The sequence below is a fragment of the Hyperolius riggenbachi genome, chromosome 9, assembly GCF_040937935.1.
Source record: "Hyperolius riggenbachi isolate aHypRig1 chromosome 9, aHypRig1.pri, whole genome shotgun sequence".
Lineage (NCBI taxonomy): Eukaryota > Metazoa > Chordata > Amphibia > Anura > Hyperoliidae > Hyperolius > Hyperolius riggenbachi.
The window spans coordinates 258,185,526-258,207,709 of NC_090654.1; the positions used below are offsets into that span (position 1 = coordinate 258,185,526).

At 44.7% G+C, this 22,184-nt stretch overlaps 1 protein-coding gene across 5 annotated transcripts in view; it reads right to left on the reverse strand.

The window, feature by feature from the left end:
* Positions 1-22,184, reverse strand: part of TMEM260 (transmembrane protein 260) — a 162,476-nt gene that overhangs the window by 18,165 nt on the left and 122,127 nt on the right. For all 5 annotated transcript variants that reach the window (XM_068254379.1, XM_068254381.1, XM_068254377.1 and 2 more), the window contains 8 exons: positions 20,138-20,317; positions 17,529-17,569; positions 15,719-15,805; positions 13,831-13,942; positions 7,644-7,816; positions 3,715-3,886; positions 2,145-2,293; positions 495-671 (listed from right to left, as the gene is read on the reverse strand). In XM_068254379.1, coding sequence (XP_068110480.1) covers positions 495-671; positions 2,145-2,293; positions 3,715-3,886; positions 7,644-7,816; positions 13,831-13,942; positions 15,719-15,805; positions 17,529-17,569; positions 20,138-20,317 — 1,091 coding nt within the window. The remainder of the gene's footprint in view (positions 1-494; positions 672-2,144; positions 2,294-3,714; positions 3,887-7,643; positions 7,817-13,830; positions 13,943-15,718; positions 15,806-17,528; positions 17,570-20,137; positions 20,318-22,184) is intronic.

The following is a 22,184-nucleotide window of genomic DNA, read 5'->3' on the forward strand; positions in this document are numbered from 1 at the left end:
GAGACATGATCTGTGTTAGGGAGAGTGGGAAAAGTTCGGAGCTCACCTCTCAATAGCTTCTAATGTAGATATATGACAAAGACTGAGACGGCCAGGATGCTGGATGATTGTTACTCCCTTAGACTCAGGAATACTGTCAGCAGCTCTGCGCTCCCCCTGTTGTTTAAAGAGGGAGGTCGCCTGGGGCATGTGCCATGCCTGCACCCTTCCAGATACGTGTCTGGCAGCATAGACTGTGTGGCTGTCAGGAAGATCAGATGAGACCTGAAGGAGCATTGGAGTAGGTAAATATCAAACTCCTCCACTGGGCTACTCTACAGAAAGGGACGGTGGCTATAGTTATACCACTTAGTTTGAGATTGTTCAATAAATGTTAAAACTTAAAAAAATATTTTGGCCCGTGACTTTGACTTTTGTTTTGGATTTCGGCCATTTATGGTAATGAGTTTGACACTCCTGCTCTAGAAGGACAGTACTCCCTTGAAAGCACATACTTTCCATAGTCCTCCGTCCAGTTATGAAGGTTGGTGGTGAGAGCAATCCATTCCTCGGCATTGAAAATGACATGTTTTGGGACGAGCTTCTCACAGGGTCCCCACGGCCATAACGTGTGGCTTTTCCTCCAAGTCGGGTCGCCTTCATTCAGTCCAATACATCCAAATGTCTCCTTGCTGGAAGCAGAAGAGTAAAGAGAATAACTTCAGGGATTGAGTCAGCAATGTTTTCCCAGTGAGGAAGTGAACGTGTCAGCTAAAATGAGTCTGTGGGAGCCAAGACCACCAGAACTAGGCAGTGGTGATGGGGTCCTTGTCAAAGATGACTATAGATGGTCAATGAGATTGTAATAATTCTGCACTCATGCAAACATTATGCTAATTTTCAGTTAATGTTTGCAGCTTAGAAAGAGACCAATCGGTTGATAGCTTTGCTTTGGAGATCCCAGACTTCCCCAACAAAAGGCATTCTCAAGATTTTGGATGTCAAACATACAGAGGACCAAATAGCAAGACTTAACCCTTTCCAATCCTATTTACAACATTGGCATTTTCCTCTAAAGGAAACCTCCCTGGTGGTAACACTGAGTCAGGCTCGTGGTTGGAAATCTGCAGCTCAGAGTGGTAACCCCGAGCTAGACTCATGGTGACTGCCGCAAGATCTATGCAGAGTATAGCGCGAATTTTCACACACCTACCCAGGGATCCAGACACTGGCTGCCATTCTTCTTCCTGTCCTCAGAGGCTCTACATCCCCCTGGTGAGTTCACTGTCTGTCGTCATGACGACAGATGGCAATATTACTACAGGGTTACAGTGCAACCAGGCGTATGGAGGGAGAACTGCAGCGTTGGATCCCAGGAAAGGGAGCAAGCGCAGGGGCTGCTGCAGGCTTTCTGACGGCATGATTTTGTTTTGTGGGTTTCAGGGTCTAAAAGCATGCAAAAAAATGCACCACTTTTAGACCCTAAAATCTGGAAATAATCATACTGCCAGGGAGGTTAAGCAGCAGGGAAGCACTGTGGCAAGTGTGGAATGCAACATACTGCATCTGGCACTGTACTACTCCTCTCTTCACCCCTCCTCTCTGAGGTAGGATGGCCCAGTGGCACAGGTAGAATGAGGACCCCTCAGGCCACACTACGAAGCTCCTCCCACCCACAGATGACACAATCTCTTAGCAGTCTTTGCAAAAGCAGAAAACTGCCATGGCAATTTTCCAGAAAGAGGGTGTGGCTAACCATCAAATCCTATATTGTACTAGCTGACCTAAGCCCGTTTAAAAATGGGCTCTAGGTCTGTCACCGCTGCATGTCACTGTGCCTGTGCCCGCTACGCGCGCACACACGTCCGACGCGCGCACATGCCTGCCCTTGGCCCCGTCCTCCCCTGCAAGCCGCGTCATTCCCCCTCAGTGTCTCTGCATCCCTGCACATGCGCACTACAGAAAAACACACACACACGGACAAGGGACGCAGAGACACAGGGGTTTTACTAGTAGGATGGCATAAGTGGTCAGTTTTTAGACATTTTTTCCTGCTACTCTATAGACTGTTGCCTTTGCCAAAAGTGTAGGTTTCATTTTTAAACTAGAGGTCTGCTTTAAAGTCAAGACAGAATACTACAGGCATAGAACATGGAAATGCTTACTGTTCATTTACTTTAAGAAACCGGTAAAGGCTGAAAGTGATGATTCCATCTGGAAGTTCTGCGTCTACCGGGTTCCATTGATTGCCAGGAAAAGTAACGTTGGGCAAGTGTTTTGAAGTTTTTGGTAGGTACCATTCATATGTCATCATCTGTAAAAAAATACAAAAGCCATGATGTTAGGCAGAGGAGAGTGGAGGATAGTGTTAGGCAGAGGAGAGGGGGGGGGGGAATAGTGTTAGGTAGAGGAGAGGGGAGGTTAGTGTTAGGAGAGGAGATATGAGGTTATGGTTTGGCAGAGGAGAGGGGAGGTTAGTGTTAGGCAGAGGAGAGGGGAGGTTAGTGTTAAATAGAGGAGAGGGGAGGTTAGTGTTAGGTAGAGAAGAGGGGAGGTTAGTGTTAAGCAGAGGAGTTGAAAGGTTAGTGTTAGGCAGAGGAGAAAGGAGGTTAGTGTTAGGCAAAGTGGAGGTTAGTGTTAGGCAGAGGAGAGGCGATGTTAGTGTTAGGCACAGGAGAGAGGGAGGTTAGTAGTAGGCACAGGAAATGGGAGATTAGTGTTAGGCACAGGAGAGGGGAGGTTAGTGTTAGGCACAGGAGAGGGGAGGTCAGTGTTAGGCAGAAGAGAGGGGTGTTAGGACAGGAGAGGGGAGATAAGTGTTAGGCAGAAGAGAGGGGAAATTATTGTTAGGCATAGGAGAGTGAAGGTTAGGGTTAGGCAGAGGAGAGGGGAGGTTAGGGTTAGGCAGAGAAGAGGGGAGGTTAGGGTTAGGCAGAAGAGAGGGGAGGTTAGTATTTGGAAGAAAAGGGGAGGAGGGAGTTAGTGTTAGGCAGAGAAGGGGGACGGTTAGTGTTAGGCATCAGGGAGGAGAGGTTAGTGTTAGGCAAAGGAGAGGAAAGGTTAGTATTTGGCAGAAAAGAGGCGAGGTTAGTGTTAAGCATCAGGGAGGAGAGGTTAGCGTTGGGCGTCGTAGAGGAGAGGTTAGTAATAGGCAGAGGAGAAGTTAGTGCTCTTCTGATGAAGTTCTTTCCCAACCATGTTGAATCAGCTGTTAGATCAATAGGCTAATACGCAAGTACCAAAAAAAGCTTCTACATTCCGGGCTACGTCATAATTCCAGGTTCATACTAAATATATTAATTGCTGTTACATTCCTCAGCTAAATATGTAATTATTTGTGAATGTAATTAAAAATGTTGAAATGAAAGATTGTCGTGGTCTCTCTTCTCTGATCTTCTTTACATTCTGGCACAAAATGAGGTCGTTGCCACTCTTTTCTCGTATTGGTACAGATAAAACCTCCTCTGATGGGAGTCATTGTCTAAACACAATACACGTTTCCTGCCCTCCAGTCTAGCAAGGGCAGAGGGGGCATGATGATCATTTAGGATCAGTCAAATAGATTTTTAAGGCTCTAATGACATAAATTGTTTTAACGCGATGTGACTCTTGCACAGGTTCTTAGCCTGGCCTCTTCCATGAAAAGCTCGGGCTCCATTGATTTGGAAGAACAGAGGAGCACTTTGAAGAAAAAGATTTTTAGAATTGCTGTGAAGGACAATTATCTCCTCTCACCTCTTGATCCACTAAGGACAGGTCGGGTCGAAGCCCTTCACAGTAATGAAGATAACGCATTGAGTTTCCAGGCAGGTCGCCTCTCAACAATATGACTGCGTTCAGAGGAATGGACGACAAGATATTCCGACCAAATTTATCCACCACGTAGTTTCCGCTCTGGTCGCAAATCCTGGAAAGAACATGTTAGAAAAAAGTTGGAACACTTATTTTTGCCTAATGTGATGGTTTAAGGATAAAGTCCTCCTGGAAGCTTTCTAAACTACACTATATATACTGTATGACTTGTCAGATAAGATGTAGATCACCTTGGGAAAGCACACAGAGAAAAAGGGAGCCCAAATGGTGTAGTATGGTCACTTAAGGTGCGTACACACATGCGACTATAGCCGCTTGAAACGATCATTCCCCGATCATTTCAAACGACGATCGTTTAAAAAAAAAAACCTCCAACGATCATTAAGTCAAACGATGGACGAGCTAGATTGTTACAAAACTAAAGATCTTCCTTGGCGGATTTTTTTAAACGACGATCGTTTGCAAAACTAGTACATTGTTAGTAGAGTTGGGCCGAACGGTTCGCCTGCGAACGGTTCCATGCGAACTTCAGTGGTTCGCGTTCGCGTCCCGCAGGCGAACTTTTGCGGAAGTTCGGTTCGCCCCATAATGCACCATGAGGGTCAACTTTGACCCTCTACATCACAGTCAGCAGGCCCAGTGTAGCCAATTGGGCTACACTAGCCCCTGGAGCCACTCCCCCCCTAATACAAGGCAGACAGCGGCGGCCATTACGCTCACTCGTGTGCCTGCGTTAGTGAGAGAAGGGTGAGCTGCTGCAGACTGTCTCTCATAGTTAAAGATTAGTTAGGCTTAGCTTGTTCCTGGCTGCATACCTGTTCTGCTCAGTACCTGCATACCTGTTCAGTGAACCTGCCACTGCATACCTGTTCTGTGAACCCACCACTGCATACCTGTTCTGTGAACCCACCACTGCATACCTGTACTGTGAACTCACCACTGCATACCTGTTCAGTGAACCCACCACTGCATACCTGTTCAGTGAACCTGCCACTGCATACCTGTTCTGTGAACCCACCACTGCATACCTGTTCTGTGAACCCACCACTGCATACCTGTTCTGTGAACCCACCACTGCATACCTGTACTGTGAACCCACCACTGCATACCTGTTCAGTGAACCCACCACTGCATACCTGTTCAGTGAACCCACCACTGCATACCTGTTCAGTGAACCCACCACTGCATACCTGTTCAGTGAACCTGCCACTGCATACCTGTTCTGTGAACCCGCCACTGTATACCTGTTCTGTTCAGTGAACCCGCCACTGCATACCTGTTCTGTTCAGTGAACCCGCCACTGCATACCTGTTCTCGCCATGGTGCGCACCAGTCCAGCACGGTCGTCACTACACAAACAGCTGTTTGCGGTGCGTTACACGGTGAGTTTGGTGTGTCAGTGTGAAGCAGTACCTTAATTACACTACCTGATTGATGTATACACATGCAAGATGTTTTAAAGCACTTTAGGCCTCCAATTTAGCATGCAATGTAATTTCTGCCCTTAAAACGCTGCTTTGCGTCAAATCCAGATTTTTCCCCGGGACTTTTGGCATGTATCCCACTCCTCCACCTGGGGGTCCAGGTGTTAGACCCCTTGAAACATCTTTTCCATCACTTTTGTGGCCTGCATAATTTTTTTTTTTCAAAGTTCGCATCCCCATTGAAGTCTATGGCGGTTCGCGAACTTTTACGCGAACCGAACCTTACGCGGAAGTTCGCGAACCCGGTTCGCGAACCTAAAATCGGAGGTTCAGCCCCACTCTAATTGTTAGAAAACGGTCGTTCGTACTAGGCTTGACATGCACATTTTGTTATATCTCCATAGAACTTTTCATTTTAATGCGCAAGCGCAACACGTGGTTTTCGTTATTTAACGTTCGTTCTATGAATGTGTTCTGTGACATGTTAATTGCTCCATGATTATACCATAATTGTAATTTTAATGGACACTAAAACAGGACAGAGTGGTTTTTTTATGTGTTTTCAATGCTGTATTATCGAAATATTCTACCTACATATCTACAGTATGAGTTCTCGTACTGTAACGTTAGTTTTATAGTGTAACGTACATTTTAAACCGTTCGTTACGTGCGGGCGGAACTTCCTATGATGTCACTTCCAGGAACAGTATGTGACATCTTCACTGTACAGAAGATATAATAATGACTAGACGTGAGCCCATCGCAGAAAAAAAACATATTTTCCTGTATTCTACTGTGATGTTGTTCCGGATCGTTCGTTAACAAACGATCAGATTGTTATACACTTTTAACAACTACTTTTGCTTAAGTCGTTCTTTCATCAATTAAAAGATCGTTCGTCGTTCACAACGAACGATCGTTGTTGTATGTGTGTACGTAGCTTTAGTTGGTAAGTATTAAAATGTGAATGGATACAACACAAAGGGGGAAAGAGGCATCCATGCGTGTATAAAATTGAGTTAAAAACAAATAAAAGAGAAAATGGGGAGGTGGCTTACCTTAACCACTTTGGTACCAGCAGCTTCTGCCCCCTTAAGGACCAGAGGCTGCTGGTACACTAAAAGACCGCTTCACGACGAATCGCCACAAAAATCCGCCGGTCACGCCGTTCTGGCCCCGACGCAGGCTCCACTTTCTGCCATCTCTATGACGGCAGAGCGCTGTGCGCCGGTCAGGTGCCACTTTCATTGGCTCCTGACCCTGTCAATCAATGTAAGCCAATGGGTTTGGCTTACAGTGATGACAGGACCAAGAACCAATGAAAACGGCTCCTGATCTGCACACAGTGTGCTGCCGTCATAGAGACGGCAGGGCGAGTGAATTGCGGCGGGGTCAAAGCGGCGGTAACAGCTGGGACGCCTGGCTAATGGGACATTGAACCTACGTCCAGTCTGGGCCGCAGCGCCACCTGCTGGACGTAGATTCAACCTACGTTGGACCGGATCCGGTTAATAATGACCTATCCATATGTATAAATATAATTAATTTCTAATAAGCACAAGCAATGCGTATTGATCCTGTCGGATGAAAGAGTTCGTTCAATTGGGGGTGGGAGCATATTGCAAGGGGCATTTGGTTTTGCGAAGAGCAATGTACACAGTGAAACTTACACTCACCTGTCGATAGAGCTGTCTACCATGTCTTCTCTCCATCGCCAGGCCATCCTCCCTGTATCTTCTCACTCAGGCACCTGTGCCACGTCGCAAATGCTAGAAGCTAAACGCTAAAGGCCTTTAGTGGTTATGTAAGGTACATGCGGCGGTGCTCCAAGGGTTTGGTTTCTATCGTTTAGCCAAGGGACACAGACGCGCCGGTGGTGGAGAGAAGACACTTGAGGAAGTGGCGGCGGCAGGTGAGAGTATTCACAACCTACTCCACATGACCTGGGGGGGGGGGGGGGAGGAGGCAGAAGGGTCATAAATAGGAAGGACCGGCAGGCACTGCACACAGATTTTAAATCGATTTCATTATGAAATCTATTGAAAAATCTGTATACAGTGTGCGGAGGGATCCAAACATATAGATCCCTCTATGTTCAGATAATAATCTGCTGGACACAACGACCAGTGTATGGCCAGCTGTAATTACTTAATCCTGTTTTAGTGCCTGATGAAGCGGGTTGAGTCCCAAGAAATGCATTGCATAATTTGGGAGTTTTATGATTAAAGAACTTTTACCGAATACAGACTATTTGGGTCTTTTGGGGGAAGTACGGTAAGTCCACCACTATCTCCCTTTTTAAACGGTTTTTAATTGTTTTATCCGGTACTGGTGCCTCTGTTTATTATCCTTACATACCAAAAGAAATCTGCTCTGACAACTTTACAGATGTCACGTGCTTGTAGAGGAAATAAAGCAAAGGCTCACCTGAAGTTTCCTCTTATCTGATGAGCTGTGATGGTGACAGCTACAATCCATTCCAAGCAGAATATGAAATCCTTATTGATGAGTCGTGCAGACAGGATGTGCGTCAGTGAAACCAGGCCCAGTCCTGCCAGCGCACACACCACAATATCGCTCTGCATCCAGAACCTCTCCACCTGCACAACAGATGGCATTCATCTCATGTCACATCAGCTCCTAGGAAATATTTTAACTTTTACACCAAGGATTAAATCTAATGTTAAAGGGACTCAGAGCTCTGCATACTAAAAATATTTATACATACCTGTGGCTTCCTCCAGCCCCATACGCTCCAATCGTTTACCATGCCGCTATCGTCAGTCTTGTGCAGCGCCGGTACCGGGTCCCCGCACTTCCATCAGTCGCAACCAGTCTACGCAGGAGAAGTGCGCTCTTGCTGCTGGAGAGATACGTAGAGGGCGCACTTCTCTTACGCCAGACTGGCTCTGACTGAGGAAGTGCGGGGACCCGGTACCGGCACTGCAGAAGACTGAGGACGGCGGCGCGGGAGCAATCGGAGCGTATGGGGCTGAAGTGAACCGCAGGTATGTATAAATCTTTTTACTTCCTTGAGCTCTGGTACACTTTAAGCTGTGTAAAAAAAGATACTTACCTAAGGATAGGGAAGGCTCTGGGTCCTATAGAGCCTTCCCGCTCCTCTCATGGTCCCCACGTTACCCCAGTTTGAATCCCCCGCTGCGGGAGACGTTGGGAGCCCGAGTACTCCCGATGACCAGCGACTCTGCACATGTGCAGTATGGAGCCACCCACCTTCAGGACTACTCAGGCTCTTGAAAAACTACCAAAGCCTCCCGTGGTCAGCGTCTTCTCTCTGACTTCTCCAGTGGTGCAGTAATGAGAGGCGCCAGTAGAGGGCGTCAGAAAGGAGACAGTGAGCTGTGCGACGTAGAGGAGATATGCTGAAGTCCCTTGTGGCGCTGACAGGCGAGTTGTACCCTCACATCTATACTGGGGGAGCTACCTAATGCTGGGAGAGCACATCTGGCTATCTATACGGGGGGAGGCTGGCTAATAATGGGAGCACATCTGTCTACCTATACTGGGGGGAGAGATGGGACAGGACCTTACAAATACTGGGGCACATCTGACTATGCATATGGCCAGGCGAGGGGGAGGGACACAGAGAGGCACAGATGAGCCCTCTGGGCTCTGTACTCAGAGGCTGGTGCCTTCCCAGCCTCCCCTTCAGCTCGTCTCCAAGAGAAATGATTTCCCCTTCACCACACACCCCTACCCTTGAAAACAGCTAAAGGCAGGGTGTGTGGAAGCCCATGCCACGCCTCCTCCTGCAGAGAACAATGGGAACGGAAGGTATGTGTCAGCATGGGCTATGCCTCTCCCACAATAAACTGCAGGTTGTTGCAATGTGGCAGTAAGATGCCTTCAGGACAGTCTAGATCCTCGACCAGTGTCAAGTGACTAACCAGAAATATAGCAAAGGCAGCTTGCTTTATATTCTTTTACATTGTCACTATTATTTATCACACTGTGTCTGTTGCGTTTCGTTGCAAAGGACAACATAATCACAACGCAATGCGATGCAATCATATTTCTATGGTATGTTCACATCGGCATCAGTGGTGCGGTGGGTTCTGCAAGAATAACAAAGAGCATGCTGTGCGTTTACTGGATAATGTGGGAGTTTACTGTGGCAGTGAAGAACACATTTAATGTGCTGTATATGCCACTGTATGGGACGCATTGCACTCCTAACCCGCGATGCGACTTTTCAACAATGTTGCGCTGCGATCCTACTGCAAAGCAACACGTATAGTGTGAAAGAAGCCTTAAAGCAAAGAATAAAAAATAAACTTATGGTATAATGAAATGTATGTGTAGTATGGATAAGGAATAGATTAGTAGTAGCAAGGAAAAGAGAGTCTCATTTTTATTTTCAGTTATAAAGCTTTTTTTAATAACATTGCATTCAGTCACAGTTGCAGTTTTAAAACCACACTCTGTCTTTTAATCTATAAAACAAAGCAGAAGTTATGACCCTTTGAACTTTCCTGCAGTAAAACCTTATCACAAGCTGTCTCTCAGGCCTGGTACCCGCTAGCAAACTTTTCTAAGCGCTAGTGACGAGTAACTACATCCCTGCGAAATGTCATAACTATGTGCAGGGACGTAGCTACTATGTCCCTCCCTGCCGCACGTCCCCCCCACGCTTGTTACCACCGCTCGTTACCGCTGATCAGTAGCCGCTAGATCAATGAATGAGAACGCAGTTCCCATTCATTAACCTAAGTCCCTGTGTGAATGGCCGCAGCCGTCTATTAGACGGCGCCGTCATTCACAAAACCCGTCCGGTTTGCGTAGTAATACCACGCATACAGAAGACACCTGCGAGGGCATCTTGAGGGCAAAAAGTAATATTACATCATTTTTGTGCAATAAAAAAAAAAAAGTTACATTAGGGACTTAGGGACTGCACTTTGTTAACCTCCCCAGGAGCGCCTCTCGCCAATGGGCGTGGCAGCAGCGGCAGCCCCAGGACCGCCTAACGCCGGTTGGCGTCAAGTCCTGGAGCTGCATTTTGCAGTAGATCGCACGCAGGGTGCGCGTGCATCTCCTGCTCGGGGGCGGAGCTCCACCCCGCCGTCAGTCTCCGAGCGGCTATTGCCGCTCGGGAGACTGTTAGACGGCAAAACCGCCATCTTTACTGTTAGTACAGCGCTGCGATCAGCAGCAGCGCTGTACTGGGGACAGCCGTGTGACATGGCTGTCCCCCTGGGGGAGAAGATAGCGATCGGCTCTCAAAGGCAGAAGCCTATGACAGCCGATCGCCGTGATTGGCCGGCTGGGGGGGAGGGAGGGGATTGGAAAATAAATTAAAAAAAAAATAGTCAAAAACAGAAAAAAAAAACAAATATTTATTTGAAAAAATAAACAAACAACTGGGGTGTGATCAGACCGCACCAACAGAGAGCTCTGTTGGTGGGGGGGAATCACTAGTGGGCTGTGTTGTGTGGCCCTGCAGCTTGGCCTTAAAGCTGCAGTGGCCATTTTAGTAAAAATGTGCCTGGTCTTTCAGGGGGTTTACCACTGTGGTCCTCAAGTGGTTAATATGTATGTCAATAGTGTATATTACGATTACTTTATAAATTTTGGGCTTGTAGGGATGGACTCAAAACTGAAAAAAATGCACCTTTATTTCCAAATGAAATATTGTACTAGGGAAAATTTGTAAATGTTGCAATAACCGGGATAAATGGGCAAATAAAATGTGTGGGTTTTAATTAAGTTAGCATGTATTAGTTTAAAACTTTAATGGCCAAACACTGAGAAATAATGAAATGTTTTCTTTTTCCTGATAAAACACTTTTAGAAAAAAATAATTCTTAGCAAAAAGTACCCCCCAAAGAAAGCCTAATTGGTGGCGAAAAAACAAAATATAGATTGTTTAGTTGAGATAAGTAGTAATAAAGTTATAGGCAAATGACTGGAAAGAGCCCCCTCTGTGACATTTTCGCTGCTCCTTTGCTGCTTTCTTGGTGATAAAATCACTGTTTTTGTAAACAATGAAGATGACCGCCAAAGAGGAAATACATCATCAGGGCAGGTGCCTGTTTGCAGAGGCTCCTCTCAAACGTGACTTCACTGTGGAATATTTCTCCCACTTGTTGCCTTGGCTGCTTGTCTGGGCTTTGAACTGATCTTTCTGCACTCACAGCTATTCACAAGGTCACAGACAGGCTGGCTGTGAGCAGAGACGCTGACTGTGACTAATAAACAAAGTACACACACAGAGCCTGCAGGGGGCGTGGGGGAGGTGTGCATAACTTCTCAGCACATCACAGCACATTCCTCTCTGGGCTGACAAGGCTCGACAAAGGAAAGAAGAGTAGATATAATACAAAGACAGTGCAACTAGTAAGGGCTGGTTCAGACGGACGCTTGCAGAGCGTTTACAGCCAGCGTTCAGGGCTTGGTGTTAAACGCTCCCATTCAAGTGAATGGGAGCGTTTGTACCAAGCTTTCAAGCGCGTTTACACAAACGCGGCGTTTGGGTCCCGATTTTCCCTGGCGTTCAAGGAGCCCCTGGAAGCTACATGTAGCTTCCAGGGGAGGTTAACCGCGACGGCTAATGTCCCCCTAGGGGAAGAAAAAACGCGACCGCATCCAAACGCACACGAACGCTGCTGAACGCGACGCCAGCAAACGCAACGCCTCCAAACGTCCGTCTGAACCAGCCCTAAAGTCTGCAGACCACATTAGAACAGGTATACTTATAGGATAGAAGAAATAAGGATGAAAATGTTGTTACAGAGTCTCTTTAAGGGGAAAAACCCTTCAAGGGTGAAATGGTTAAGTGCTTCAGAAAACAGGACTGTATTCGACTCAGTGGGTCGAATAGCTCAGATAAGCTCTTTTGCATAGATAACAACTGAAGTATTTTAACTCTTCCTTTACTGGAAAACAATGAGAATATTTTCTTTGCTACTTATGTTCTATTTCTTACTACACATACAATTAATTATCTCATAAGTTTATTTTCACTTCAGGTTTGCTTCTGTAAAGATCCTGGAAAAGAGCTTTGAAACAAGACAAACTAGAGGTTAAAAAACAATATTACATACTATGATACTCAAAAAACCACAACCGCAATGCAGTAAGCTTTAGATCTCTCGTTATCTGTACATGTTATACGTCAGGTCCAATGTGTACTGTGCCAGAAGTAAAAAAAACTAAATAAAAAATCAGTAAAGGTGCCCATAAACTTAAAGGACATCCGAGGTGAAAATAAACTGATGGAAAAAACAATTGTATCTGTCCTCCCAGTCCTAAAACGACTTTTTTTAAGATATCCCACAGTTTTATTTTAAATTTAAATCTAGTTTTTAAGTTTTTACTGTTATGTTGTCTCTGCTCAATGCCACCTTCATTGAAGTATGCCTGAGCTCAAATCTATGAATTATTGATCCTTTTTATCTCTTTCCTGCTCTTAGAAGCCATTTACTGCCAGGAAAGTGTCGTATGGCTGTAATTACTCATCAGTGAGGATTATGCTATAGTCCAACCTGGTCCTGACCCGGACAGAAACTGTCACTTGCATACCTGATGTTTAACTTTTTCAGACAGAGAAATAAAAAACGGAACACAGCCTAGTTATTTGTGCGCTTGTCACTGTACATAGCCGTGTCTATCTGATCATGTCACAGGTCACCTCGGTTGACCTTGAAGCAGAAAAGGCCGCGCAAGATGGATGAGGTGACACGCGGCGATGAACTCTACAGCGAATTATTGTTCCCTGATCCATCTTTCGCAATCGTGTACCGTGGTAACAAACGACGCGCGCGAACACGATGTCAAATGATCGCAGTAATTAAAAAGGGGGTCAATGACGGAATGACCGTCCATGATTGGATCAGTCATAATGATCGTTCAAACCGAACAATTATTGTGCTTAAAGGAATACTGTAGGGGGTCGGGGGAAAATGAGTTGAACTTACCTGGGGCTTCTAAAGGTCCCCCGCAGACATCCTGTACCTGCGCAGCCACTCACCGATGCTCTGGCCCCGCCTCCGGTTCACTTCTGGAATTTCAGACTTTGAAGTCTGAAAACCACTGCGCCTGCGTTGCTATGTCCTCGCTCCCGCTGATGTCACCAGGAGCATACTGCGCAGGCCCAGTATGGTCTGTGACTACGCATACTGCGCTCCTGGTGACATCAGCGGGAGCGAGGAAACCGCAACGCAGGCGCAGTGGTTTTCAGACTTTAAAGTCTGAAATTCCAGAAGTGAACCGGAGGCGGGGCCGGAGCATCGGTGAGTGGCTGCGCGGGCACAGGATGTCTGCGGGGGACCATTAGAAGCCCCAGGTAAGTTCAACTCATTTTACCTCGACCCCCCTACAGCATCCCTTTAATTAGCCGTCATTGAACATCATTTAATGACCTTTCCTTCAAACTATATTTCGCGATATTGCGAAAAAATTACTCATCGCACAAAATCTTCAGGAAAATTGCTTAGTGGGTATGGGCCTTTATAGATGACCACCAGGTTCAATCATCAGATAGATCCCAATCAGGTCAAATGTGATCAGTGAGAGATTGAATCCATCCACACACTTGACATAGATTGATAATAGATTTTATCATGACCATAACGATCGGGATACTTTGACTTACCACACCCAGGAAGAGAGGTTTACTGATGTCTAAATTTGCTCTCCAGGAGAAAAACAGGGAATAGGCCAGCAGCATTGCGGTAAACAGACCGACCTCCGGCACGCTGGAGTCTCTGTAACAAAAGCGCAGTTATAGAACTCACTAAGTAACATAAGAGCCACACCCACCATCTGTGTCATTGCCCCCGGGACAATCCCTCTGCTACATTACAGAGGAACTTTAGTAAAAAGGGGAAAAATATAAATCAATACATCGCTAAGTAGAAGTTAAAAGTAGAAGAGAGGTCAAGAAATTTGCCATGTGATTTGCACATCTTTGCTACTGGCAGACATGAAAAAAAACCAGACAGCACCAATTGCCATTGGCCTCAATTCACTAAGATCATGCTGGAGATAATAAGGCAAGAGATAACTTATCTCCACACAGTGAGAGAGTTATCTTACCTCTTCATTCCTTAAGTTACCTCTTCTGTAGTTAAGTTACCTCTTCTGTAGTTAATTTACCTCCTCTGTAGTTAACTTACCTCCTCTGTAGTTAACTTACCTCCTCTGTAGTTATTTTCACACGCAGTTAATAAACAGCCTGTCTTTAACTCTGGAGTTATTTTAAGGATTGAAGAGTTAACTTAAAGACAGAAGAGTTAACTTTAGGCTTGCCTGAGGTAAAATGTTTCAAGAATATGACATGCCTTATCACCATGGTAACAACTCTAGAAGAGTTATTAAAGACAGGAGATAAGTTTAGTGAATTGAGGCCATTATCTATAACCGCATCCCCGTAACAACGCGATAGGCTAAGGACCCGTTTCCACTAGCAGCGGTGCGATGTGGCTACATAGCCGCATCGCACCGCAGCGGAAGCGATGCAAAGCGGCGAGGTAGCCCCATTTGCATCACTATCCAAGTGGAAATGGGCCCTTAAAGAGAAATCGTGACTCGTGAACTTCATCCCAATCCCCCTTTTACATGAGAAATCTTTTCCTTTTCACAAATGGATCATCAGGGCTCTCTGTATTGCTGATATTGTGGTGAAACCCCTCCCACAAGAAACTCCGAGGACCATGGTCCTGGCAGTTTCCGGTCTGTGAACCTTGCTGCATTGCGGGAAATAGCTTTACAGCCGTTTCCAACTGCCAAAAAAGCATGCAGCAGCTACATCACTTGCCAGCAGTAAAAATGTCACCATGTGATAAATGTCAGAATGTAAATCAGGGAGAGGAAAGCTTTTACAATGGGCAAACACTGACTAAATCATTTATACATAATTATTGTAAAAATGAAGCACTTTTTTATTACGGTACATAATTTTCACTGGAGTTCCTCTTTAAGGCCCCATTTACACTTAATCAGTTGCTCTCAGTTATAACTGAAAGGACAACTGATTTTCAAAGTAATGCCCATGTTTTCCTCTGGCACAGTTCCCCCCTAACGCGTTTTAACTGAAACATTTTTCATAACGCACTGCTATAGAGGAGGGAAAAAAACGTGTTCCAACTGATTAAAGTGAACCCCAGGTGAGAGCAATATGAAGGCTGCCATAATTATTTCCTCCCTCCCAAAAACGATCGACAAAGGGTTTGTCTGAAATCCTATTGGGGATGTGGTCCTATTCAAGCACAAGAGCGGCCATGGTGCGCCTGTGCGGGTACAGCAGGCCTGCGCAGTAAGACAGAGCTGCTTATGCACCAGCGAGCTTTGTGGTAAGAACTGCAGGAAGCTGGGAAATTTGATTTAAAAAAAAAAAAACCTGAATACAAAATATGAACGTAAAGCCTAGTATGGTACAAATATAGGCATCTGCCTCAGTTTTACCAGAACAGGAGGAATTCTGCTGACACATGTATGGAAGAGAAGCATAAAGCACTAATAAACAAGACTGATGAACTCACCGTTTTATAAAAACGATTATCAGCGCTAGAAGCGCTAAGCTTGGAGCCAAGGGAGTCATCTCCGTTATCATGTGACTGATCTGAAACCTACAGGATCAAAATAATGATGATGTTAATTATGGTTACTCAGCCCCTTGAGAACCGAAGCAAGGTCGGCATTATAACCAGTAAAAGCGTTTTCTCCTTTACGATATTCATACACAAGTCTTCCTGGAATACAGCTCTTTCCATCACTAGTAAACTCCATACTGTAGATATCTGGTTCTTTACACAGGCATATTTAAAGTGGACCTGAGCTCTTGCACAGGACAGAAGGAAAACAGAGAAATACTCCCTGTGTGTATTTAGAGAGTTTAGCCTAATTCCCCCTCAACTGTGTCTAATCACAAGTTGTATTTTGATCTCTCCCCATGTCACATGACTGTCATGGCAGATAAGCTCAATTAAAAGCACAGGCTGTAAACAATGAGTCGTCTTCCATGAATCAGGAAGTAGAAACAGTGCAGATTTATTTTAGGATTTCTATTGGCTGTAACAAAGAAATGTTTTTTGTTTAAAGGTTATTATTCTGTTGTGTATCTTTTAGAGCAGAGAGGAGGTCTGAGTTCAGATCCACTGTAATTCAATTATACAGTTTTTGATCATAAACAGAGGTGCCTGGCTCTTCTACTGACCACATATGCTATTGCTCCGTTGTTATTGCCTGATGAAGAGGGATCAATCCTGCGAAACGCGTTGCATATTTGGAGTTTATAAATAAAATATATTGACTGTCTTTTCTACAGTCGTTGTGTGTCTACTTGGAGGAGGTAAGTCCACCACTACCTCCTCTATTTACCAAGAACTTGTTTTTTAAGCTCATTTAGCTTCCTTTTATCCTTTTGGCGCCTCTGTTCTCCTGCATAATATTAATCATAAAGGGGGTTGTAACATCCAAAACTAAAAAAATTGCCAAAATTAGTTAGTGCCCCCACAAAACAGCAAAGTCCCTAGTATCAACTGGTGCCGGATACATGTGCAACCCCCCGCCCCCCAAATGCAGCAGTAAATACTTACTGAGGGTCCATCGACATCCTCTAACCACTCTGTAGCTCCTAGTGGCTTCCCACCGTCCTACATGCATGGCTCTCCGCGTATCACCTGACCCGCGTTGGGTCACATGATACACAAGCCGTGCACGGAAGCCCTAAAGCCTCTAGGAGCTACAGGGACGTAACGTATGTGAAAGGGGCCTAAGGGTCGAAACCTTACTCACCCTTCGCAATGTTGTAGGGAAGTTGAATGAACTTTTGACCTTTATAAAAACTTAAATATCTCAAAAACTACAAAAGACAGAATGATGATATTTTCAGCACAAATGAGCACAAACTTCATGGAGCTCCATTAGGTTTCCTTTACACTGTAAATCGCAATTCTGATTTTGGATTCCGATTTTCACTGGATGGACGCTAGCAAAACAAAAGAAAAATGTAAAAAAAAAAACTCAGCATACAGGACTTTTTTTTAGGCCTTTTACACTATTTGGGATTACGATTTTTGATACGATTAAAAAAAAAGTCCCTTATGCTGCATTTTTTTTCTTGTGTTGCTAGCATCCAGTGAAAATCAAATATCAGAATCCGAAATCAGAATAGTGATTCACAGTGTAAGAAACCTTAATCGTATCACAAAATAAGAATCGCATGTAAAATCGCATCAAAATCAGAAATTGAAATGGCATGTAGTGTAAAAGAGTCCTAGCCATGTTTAATTTTGGGTTTGGATTGTCTTTAAAATAAATAAAGACAAGACAATAAATAAACTTTCTTACATCAGGATTTGCATCATGCTCGATCCAGTTTCTGATTTCGCCTAAGGGAAAAAACACAGCAATTTAATGTAACATTAAAACAGTAAAAACAGCTAATACAAATATTTTATAGTTCATATTTCTTCTAAACCCAATCATAATCTCAGATCTGCCCTTGACCTGCTGTTGTCCTCCTCTAGAATTACCTCCTCGCATTCATGTATACAAGATTTTGCACGTGCATCACCCCTCCTCTGGAATCCCCTTCGCAACACATGTCACTCTCTAACCGTTGTTACCTTTAAACGCTCTCAAAACTCACATGTTCCAACAAGCATACGCTTTACCTTAGGCCACTACACCTTATTTATTTATTTATTGTCCTAATGCCAAATTGCACTCCTACGAGATATCCCAAAATACACTGCCTTTAGGTATGTGTATTGTATACTATCCCACCTTTTGTCCCCCCCCCTTTACTTTAGATTGTAAGCTCACAAGGGCACCTACCAATATTCTACTAATTAATTAAAAAGTAAAATATCAGTAATCTTTACCGATATTCTACTAAGTCTTAACCTAACCATACTCTCACACAGAACTCTACCTCTACTGAAGTCTAACCCTAAGACCTCTCTCTAACGATACCTAACCCTAAGACCCCCCCCCCCTTTTACCAGTGCCTAACTCTAAGACCTACACCTACTGATCCCTAACCCCAACACCTCCCTCTAATGATGCCTAACCCAAGGTCCTACCCCTATGAATACCTAACCCCAAGACTTTCCTCCAATGATGCCTAACCCAAAGACCTCCCTCTACCAACGCCTAACCCTAAGATCTCCCTATGCCTAACCCTTAACCCCGCCCAGGTGGTGCCTAACACTTAAAGGATCACTATTGCGGAAAATCATTAAATTTAAAATCCATGTAAACACATACAAATAAGAAGTAGATTTCTACCAAAGCAAAATGAGCCATGAATTACTTTTCTCCTATGTTGCTGTCACTTACAGTAGGTAGTAGAAATCTGACAGAACTGACATGTTTTGGACTAGATCATCTCCTAATGGGGATTTTTAGTATTATGTTTTTCTTTCTTTACAAAAGCACTCTCTAGAAAGGATCTATGCAAAGATGCTTGCTACCCCTCTTACCTGTTTGCACACTATTTTGGCAGTTGGGCTGAGCAACAGCCAATCACTAAGTACTTTTGAAACAAAGAAAACCCTAAGAAATCCCCATGCCGAGATGGGTTAGTCCAAAACCTGTCAGTTCAGTCGGATTTCTACTAACTACTGCAAGTGCCAGCAACATTGGAGAATATTAATGTATAGTTCATTTTTCTCTGTGAGAAATTTACTTCGTAGTTGTATTTGTTTTCATGTATTTAACGTTTCCAATTTTTGTGATAGTGGTCCATCCCAACCTACCCTTAATGGGAACCCGAGGTGAGAAGAATATGGAGGGGCTGCCATATTTATTTCATTGTAAACTATACCAGTTGCCTGGCTGTCCTCCTGACCATGTGTCTCTAATTCTTTTAGCCATAGACCCTGAACAAGCATGCAGTAGATCAGGTACTCTGGCTCTGCTCACTAAGGTTTTACTGGATTAGCAATATGCTTGTTCCAGGGTTTGAACTCAGACACTACTTATGCCAGAAGATCAATAGAGCTGCCAGGCAACTGGCATTGTTTACAAGGAAATAAATATGGCAGCCTCCATATCCCACTCACCTCGGGTTCCTTTAACCTACAGCAATTTGAGCCCCCTGGCGGCACTCCTACATAGCCCCGATTTGCAGCAAAGAATGTAAATTTGGGCACCTGAGGCATGCTGATATGCCGGGTGCGGACAATTTTCATATTGGGCGCTTGCGGGTGTCCAAATGGGCAAACCACAGCTTTTATAATGGGTGCCTATGGCGGTGCCCTCTTTTCCGTAAACAGTTCAAGGTCGGCCAGCACACCAAAAATAGTTTGCAGGAGTGTTTATTCCTCAATACATTTGTCAACACGAGATATGACAATTGTTTCGGGGCCACGGGGGTCCCCTTCATCAGAAAGTGCAGACATATGTCTGATGAAGCAGACACCCCGTGGCCCCAAAAACAATTGTCATATCTTGTGTATTGAGGAATAAACACTCCTGCAAGCTGTTTTTGGTGTGCTGGCCGACCTTGGACTGTTTATATTGCATTGGATGCGGCTTTTCATCCTGGCTATGCATCCAAATACCTACGGTAAAGTGTGCCTCTTCCAAACCCTCTACTCTTTTCCGTAAAGGCTCCTGCGCCCTTTTTTTTCCTGTTTCGGCGATACCAGCCACTCATTGGCTATATGGAGTTCTACAGCTTTGTTAGCCCCGTTTCATGACCTCTCTCTGTTCTGTTCGGCGGATGCTTAGTGAAGCGGTAACATAAGAAGCATAAGGAGAGCCTCTTCTGACTCCATGCTTTAACCTGCAGTGACTATTAATCAGAGGTAGGGATTTATTTCCAGGCGCGGTATTCAGCTAAATGCCAGATTACGCACTTGAAAAGGAAAATGAAAGGAATTTCTGATAATATTGCAATTAAAAGTTCTTCTGAATTCTAAAAGGAGGCAAAACAAGAGGGACGTCATTACCAGGCTGAATGTCCCGTACTCCTCTCGAAGTAAATGAGTCAGGAGGCCCTGAATGGAAGTCTGGTCTCCCCAGGTCCACCGCGCTTGATTGAAGTACGAGCTGACAATGAGGTAGACGTACGGCGAGAGTCCCCCTGAGAAGCATGCGCCCAACTTCAGGAGATGTTTGAAGGACAATTCCTGCACAGGAGACACTGTCTGTAACTGCCAGACCACTTGTAGGACAAATACACGTCTGCAAAAAACGTCTGCTCTCTAACTTTAAAAAGTGAGCGAATACACAGTAATATTAATGCCTTAAAATGACACTGAAGTGAAAAAAAACTCACTATATAATGAATTGGTCGTGTAGTACGGGTAATTAACAGAATATTAGTAGCAAAGGAAATAGTGTCATATTTTTATTTTCAGGTATATAGCTTTTTTTATATAGCATTGCATCATTCTCTAATAATTGCAGTTTTCACAATACGCTCAGAATTTCAAATGATTTCACAGAGCAGGCTAGTGACCCTTTGAACTTTTCTCTGCAGTAAAACCATAAACAAAGAAGAAACAACGAGAGACAGTTGAGATAAGTGCTTCGAAAGACAGTGCTGTTCATGACTTTATAAAGTTGCAGAGCTCACAGAAGCTCTTTTGCATAGATAACAACTGAAGTTTCTTCTTGATGTCCTCTTCCTGTACTGGAAACAATACGATACTCATATCTGTGTGTACTACGCACACAAATCATTATATCACAAGTTTATTTTCACTTCAGTTTCCCTTTAACCACTTCAGCCGCCAGTGTTGTTTCACCTTATGCATCCGAGCAACTTTCACCTCCAATTCATTCGCCAATAACTTTATCACTAATCACAATGAAATGATATATCCTGTTTTTTCCGCCACCATTTAAGCTTTTTTGGGGTGGTACATTTTGCTAAGAATTATTTTATTCTAAATCCAGTTTAACAGGAAGATTAAAAAAGAAATGGAAAAAATTCATTATTTCTCAGTTTTTGGCCATAAATTATGTCCCTATCACAATGTATGGCGCCAATATTTTATTTGGATATAAAGGTGCATTTTTTTCAGTTTTGTGTCCATCGCTTATTACAAGCCCATAATTTAAAAAAAATAACAGTAATATACCTTACTTAGTAAGACTAGTGGTCCGCAGGGCATTTCATGGTGGGCCGCGGCTTCAGACTCACTTTTGGCAGATTAACAACATTACACTCCTAATTCTAAGGGGAGCCGCGGCGGGAGGGCGGGCGCATCATACTAGACCAGTCTCCAGGCCCGCCCCCCTCACTCTGTGCGACCGAAGCAGTGGGCGTGGGTGTACGTGTACTACATTTCAAGTCCCGCCCCCTCACTATGTGTGGCCAATCACCCCCTTAAGCAATGGCGGCGACGAAGCTATTATCGGAGGCGACAGACCCGCCTCCTGCATCAGTGGGGATTCCTCTCGGAGGCCTATGTCATGCCTCCATGTGGCCAATCACCCCCTTCTCAAGCGGCGGCCAATAGCAATATCGGAGGTGCCAGTCACGCCTCCTCCATCAGTGCCCCAATCATCATTCCCCCTTCAGCCTCCAGTCCCGCCCCCCTATTACACAGGCCAATCAATGAATGGCTGCATGTTTTTCACACAGCGACATAGTCGCAGTGTATACAGAGCGCAGCGTCTGGGTGCCATTATAGAGAGAGGAGGTCAGAGCCTGCCGCTGAGAGCCCACTGAGAGCCTGCTGCTGAGAGCCCACTGAGAGCCTGCCGCTGAGAGCCCACTGAGAGCCTGCCGCTGAAAGCCTGCACGAGCCTGACATATAGCAATCAAGTAAGCCTTACTTACTTACTTACTTAGTAAGGATCACACACATATACATGTGTGTGTGTGTGTGTGTGTGTGTTATATATATATATATATATATATACTGGGCTAACTGTGCTTGCTATACTGGGCTAACTGTGCTTGCTATACTGGGCTAACTGTACTTGCTATACTGGACTAACTGTACTAGCTATACTGGGCTAACTGTACTTGCTATACTGTGGTAA